General features: G+C 38.2%; 1 protein-coding gene across 1 annotated transcript in view; it reads right to left on the bottom strand.

The window, feature by feature from the left end:
- Positions 1-375: 375 nt before the first annotated feature.
- MAL2 (mal, T cell differentiation protein 2) overlaps positions 376-6,000 on the bottom strand; it is a 28,949-nt gene continuing 23,324 nt past the window's right edge. The window contains exons 3-4 of the mRNA XM_004000102.6: positions 5,462-5,617; positions 376-2,640 (exon numbers count right to left, since the gene is read on the bottom strand). Of these exons, the coding sequence (XP_004000151.4) occupies positions 2,569-2,640; positions 5,462-5,617 (228 nt within the window). The 3' untranslated portion in view covers positions 376-2,568. The remainder of the gene's footprint in view (positions 2,641-5,461; positions 5,618-6,000) is intronic.

The raw sequence follows: 6,000 nt of genomic DNA, 5'->3' as shown, positions 1-6,000 counted from the left end.
CCCAGTTCCCTCATCTTTAAGAGGAGATATTATCTACTTCACAGAGTGGTCATGATGAAGATGATGAGCGATATTTGAAAAAATGCTTAGAGCGCTGCCTGGCATATATTAAGCACTATATAAATGCTTTTAAAATAAAATAGAGCATAATTTTAACTTCCTTTAAAATATGACTTCCAAAGACTTACCTCTTTGACCTTCATCAAAGAAAAAAGGCTCACTGACATTTCCTGAGAGACCATCTTTTACATAGAAAGGTTTAAAGCAGAATTTTTATATGGTATGAGTCCAGAAATTCCAAATCTGTCAAGTTTATATCAAACCTTTAACTGAGTTTCAAAGTGAATTGTATAAAAAATAGATGACCAAAAAAGATTAGCAAATGAATACTTTATTAGAGTCATAACACTTATAAAATAAATTTCTTTTCATCATGGAGTTACCAGATTTTAAAACCAACCAATACTTCCTCATTTCTACAGCATATATAAAGAATTCTCAAATACCATAATTTTTGTTCAAGTGCTTTGTCACTCAATTCACAAACCCAGAACACGATTAATCTACAAATATAACTATTCACAGTCAGATGAGTTTTAGGCTTGGTTCTTAATGATCTAGAAGCAATCCATTTACAAAAATGCCACCAAAGCCATTTCATGAAATCATTTAATTTAATGCCACCAAGCATGAACCTGTTATACTTTGGAAACAAAAATAAAATCTCACAACTAAATCTAGCAGACTAACTTTAAACGATTCCAACTTGCATGGACTATATATCCTTATGGCACATTTATGACTTTGTAATATACAATTCATAATACAGGTTTAAGTGTGTGGTATGGTGCTAGAAAAAACATGGAAGTCAGGTCATAAGACTGATTTCTTCTTGCCACATATTGAAACGCGTCTTTATATCACAAACCAAACTCTAAGAAGATTCTTCTTTTTGGAGATGATTATATAAACAGCATCTGATCACTGAGCATTGATCATGTTACTCATTCAAGACTGTTCTACGTCCATGAAATCTACCATCATAACTTATACATGGCACTCTTAGGGGATGATTCAGCCACAGAAGCAAAGGGCTGAAGGTTTAGCACTATCAAAAGCCTTCTTTTCCTGGAGGCAGCCCTCCTGGGGCAGGACAAAAGTACCCCACTTGGATGTGTCATGGGAGGGGGATCTAACTCTTACCTGTTTTCCCATTCAAGCATTTTGGCACTTGCCACAACCAGGATACCTCTAACAGATGCATTCAAATATTTTCTGTGCAATTCAGTCAGAGACAAGTTTTTATGATGGCTATTGTTTTAAAATGGATTCTGTACATATGTCACCAATGCAAACCAACATAAATGTCGGGGCTACTATTAAAACACATAAGAAGTTACAACTTTAAGTTATATTTAGTATTCTACTGAAATTTAACCCAAAGTAATGTAAAAGAATGAGAAGTAAAAAGTTAACTCTTCAGGGAGTTCTATTTGGTAGAGCCTCACATATCCACACATGAATATTCCCATGTTCATGCACAGGGACAAACAGCTGTATTCTGAAGCATAAATAAATCCAAAGTAAGACAGAAGTAGAAGAGACCAGTTCCAGGAGTGGTGAAGGGTCTCTGGGGATCTCATTGGAAGGATGCCGGATGACAGGTTTGCTCAGTTGTTAAGAGACCCTTGGTCAGATTAGGCCACTAGGATTTAGTTCATAAATTACTTTTTCTTGTATCCAAGACTCTGCTTGAATTAGCTTGAGCAACCATCCACCACCTCAAGGGTAAGCACTTGACCATCAACACAAAGGTGATATGATTATTGCATAACGAGGCTAAATATTATGTGGCTTATCTAGTTTTATAGCTTTCAGGATCAGTTCAATAAAATACATAACATAGAACTAAGGTTTTACACCAAAGGTCGGCAAACTGTAACTCACAGCCCACAGGCCAAATCCAGCTTGCTGCCTGTCTTTGCGAATAAAGTTTTGTTGGAACCCAGGCACGCTCATTCACTGATGTGTGGTCTATGGCTGCTTTCACAAAGTAACAGCAAGGCTGAGTCGCTGCAACACAGACTGTATGGCCCACAAAGCCTAAAATATTTACCATCTGGACTTTTACAGAAAAATGGTGCCAATCTCTGTTTTACGCTAAAAAGACAGAATTCAGTGGGAAGACTATTTAAAATGTGTCTTTTTTCTTTTTATGAAATGTTAGTTACCTAGTAAAATTAAGGTTTAGGTGACTCAATAACCAAACAAAAGATATACCTCTTTTTCATGAACGATATCGGTATATTTTATGGATATAAGGGAAAATTTTCTTAAAAAAGGAAAGAGGCAGATGTAAAATTAAAGGCCACTTCTCTGTTTATCATCATAATAAAATTAAAATTCCATCCATGAAATGAACCAAAAACTTGTCCTTAGGTGCTCTCTCTATATAAACAAGTTGCTTTTGGAATGTTATTACATTTGGACAAAATGGTATCCAAATTGATCAGACACGTAACGTAGACAAATGAAACCAACACATAGACTGTTAGTTTCTAAGGAGTGTCACGGTCGCCATCTTCGCAACGCCAGACCCAAACTGCAACCATAACAGGCTGTCGTCACAAAGGCAAAAATCTAAGAAAAAGGAAACAAAAGCTCACATCAGATTTATAACACTGACTTTAATTTTAGAAAAACCCACTCATCCCAAGGAACAACTATCTGAAGACTGAAGTACCTAAAGATACTTCAACACTTACGGAAATGGTTTATATTCATTCATCTTTTTGATGATTGTACTACCATCTAATCCCCTCACATCATTAACCCTTCCTTTCAACATTCTAGCCCCTAATAATGTTTTCGTTTGTGGACGGGCCTAGCTTTAACGTTTGTTCACATGCTGGACTCACTTGTTAAGTATTTATGAAACTCTCAATACCATATTCAAAAATTCGCTGCGAGGTGTCTATTCATACGGTGATCTCATGGACAAGAAAAGTGCAAGTATGAGAACTGGAGGATATATAAAATCCTACCGGTGACAGTGGAAAGGGATTTTAGAAGTAAACAAAGAAAACCCATAGAAATGAATCAACAGATTCATTTGGCGTGGGAGATACTTCTGAAACCCGCACTGAACTCTGAATCACTGTCCTTACTATTTGACAAGGATTTCTTTAGCAACAGCTACGTGTACATCAGTGCATTTGGTGCATATAAACAAACCGTAGCTATTCTCCTCATCCTTTTTGAATTCATGATCCATAGAAAACTATAAGACAAAGCAATTAAATGTGTAAAACATTAAGACTTAGTGCAGCAATCCTTTACCAGAAAACTCCAGCTCTGAGAAGGAATATCGGATTCACCTACAGAACGTGACCATTCTCTAATTGCCAGTCTGCTATTCTCCCCAGCCGCCTTCTGCTGGTTGTCTCTCTGATGCATCTCTAATCTAGACATCGTCTACTGAATGAGAATGACCACTGTTGATATCTATTGTTAACAAAAACGAATTTTCCTCTCTCAGGTATATTGAAATAAAAAATAAAGTGAGGGACTCAATATAGTGTTACAAAAGAACAAATCATACATTTAGGTATGATTAAAACTCAGAAACTAAAGGTTTATTCCTATGAGAACATATGGATGCACTGCTATGTAATGTAGAAGGAAAGCATGTAGAGGTTTACTAAGGCAGTTTCCCTTAGGCACAGAGAGAGGGAAGGATAACAGGGACAAAGTCACAGAAGAGCGTCAGCCACAATGGAATCACAACATGGCAACACTGAAAACTGGGCTCCTGGGACAAAGGAACGTTAGTGAGAAATTAATGACATGGATCATCAAGTCCTTGAGCACCTGCTACTCTTATGAAAGTAGGATCTTAAGGCAACTATAAATAGACCAATTTGGTGCTAGTACAAGGATCTGGCAGGTAGTGCGAAGACAGCCTGCAACACTAAAAAGGAGGGGATGGAAGTAGTAAAGGAAAATTCTGTGAGAATTGAGGACTAATAGGAAGGACACCTGGTAGGAAAAAAGTCAACTCCAAGGCCCTGAACTTTTCTTCACTTCATAAAATTGTTAAAAGTCCAGTGGCTTTCTAGCTGTGGTCTTTGGTAATAAGGATCTCACGAAAGTGCCTCAGAGATGATGAGGCCGACAGAGGTGGCTTAAGAGAAGGAAGGACGTCTTCTCCCAATCCAACTAGAGCATCTGTGCTCTTGCCTTCTATATTCATTGGGTTTTCAGTAAGGTTTCATTAAGTGAGACAGTTTCACTTCCTATAAAAGAAAGTATAAAAACACTGATCTAAACTATAAGCCTGTCAAAGCTGGAGCCATGCTCCTTTCTGTTGCAATCTATAATCAGTCTAATCATTGGAGATGCTCAATGAATTCTGACAAATTGTAACAGAGCCTTGAGAACCCGGGGGATGATAGGAGGTCTTAGAATCATCACAGCTCTCCCCTTTGAAACCCAGACTCTAGACCTGTGCTGTTCAATAGGACAGCCACAGCCACGTGTGGCTGTTCAAATTGAAGTGTAAATTAATTAAAATGAATGGATTAATTGGATTAATTAGTGGCCACTATATCAAATAGTGCATACACAGAACATTTCTACCATTTTAGTAAGTGCTGCCGGACAGCGCTGCTCCAGAGAGATTTTAATGACCACATGGCGAGTCCTGGGATGTCTGTATGTGCTGTCTGCATAGAAGAGTAAAACTTGAGGGTCACTAACTTGCTATATAGTCATGTTAAATATCGGCACATTTCAGGGAGTAAGTTGGATTCCTGGCATTTTCAAGATTATAAAAACAGAAATAATATGTCTTCAAATTCCCCATATCAACACAAAACAACAAACTCACTTAAGTATTATGAATTAAGGAAGATAAAAAAAAATCAAAATATTTCTCCACGGCATGTATTTCATCTGTCATCTATCGTACTGGCTGGCGTATTCACCCCCTCACTCACGGGGACTTTCCCCAGTGGCAGGAACTGCACCTTGTTCATCCCTGTCCCCAAAACCCAGCAAATTACCTACCTTGTGCTAGGCTCTCCATAAATATTCACTGAATTGAAAGGAATTACAATTATAATTAAGATGAATTACCATGTCTGGAGTTACAGGAAGTAAAAAGCACAAGGAATTCTTTTCACAAAGTAGACTTGGTTGTACCATGCCAGCCACAACCACGGACTGGCTGTCATCTTACACGAACGTCAGCCTCTGTGCTTCAACGTCATTGTCTACAACACGAGGGGTAACAGCAGTACTTTGCCCAGCAGGTTATTACATAGATACTTAGCTAGTATATGTTTAATGCCAATGGCTATTATTAGAGAAAACTACTGCTGCCTGAGGAGCTTCTGGGAGACCATGACAGCGAACGCAGGGCAGGGGTGGGTGCTGGTAACCGGGACTCCTCAACACTCACTGTGGCTGCTACGTTTATGTTATACTGGTTATCACTCAAGAGTGGCTGCACAGCCGTGGTCACATTGCAATGCAGGTCATGCAGGGATGTGGCTGCTGCCTCCAGTAAAAAGGCTCCAAAGTAGAAGACAAACACGGTAAAATGATACGCAAAATCCTGAAAGAGGAAAAAAAAAAGACAGCTACAATTAAAAGTAGTACTTTTTTCCCCCCTGTTCCTTATTTCAGTTGATGAGGTTTAGGTTCAGGAAGGTTAGAATATGTAGTCAATCCTTCACCATACTCACCATTTGCTTTGGCTGCTTGAGCAAAGTCAAGCTATCAAAATCCAAAGGAAAATCAACCGACTCACCATAATCGGTAGTGGCAAACCTTCTGCTACACTAAATTTTACAGTAAAATATGTAATTTCAGCATAGAGTAAGGTACCACAGAGATCAGTATTAACATAAAAAAAGGAATAACGTATGCTGTTCCTAAAATTCAAGTAAAACAACATTTAAATTACACCTTGTTTGAAGCATCTGGGTGGCTCAGTCC

Source organism: Felis catus, chromosome F2 (assembly GCF_018350175.1).
Source record: "Felis catus isolate Fca126 chromosome F2, F.catus_Fca126_mat1.0, whole genome shotgun sequence".
Classification (NCBI taxonomy): domain Eukaryota; kingdom Metazoa; phylum Chordata; class Mammalia; order Carnivora; family Felidae; genus Felis; species Felis catus.
The sequence above is the reverse complement of the archived record's forward strand: the minus strand, read 5'-3'. Positions and strand labels throughout refer to the sequence as shown.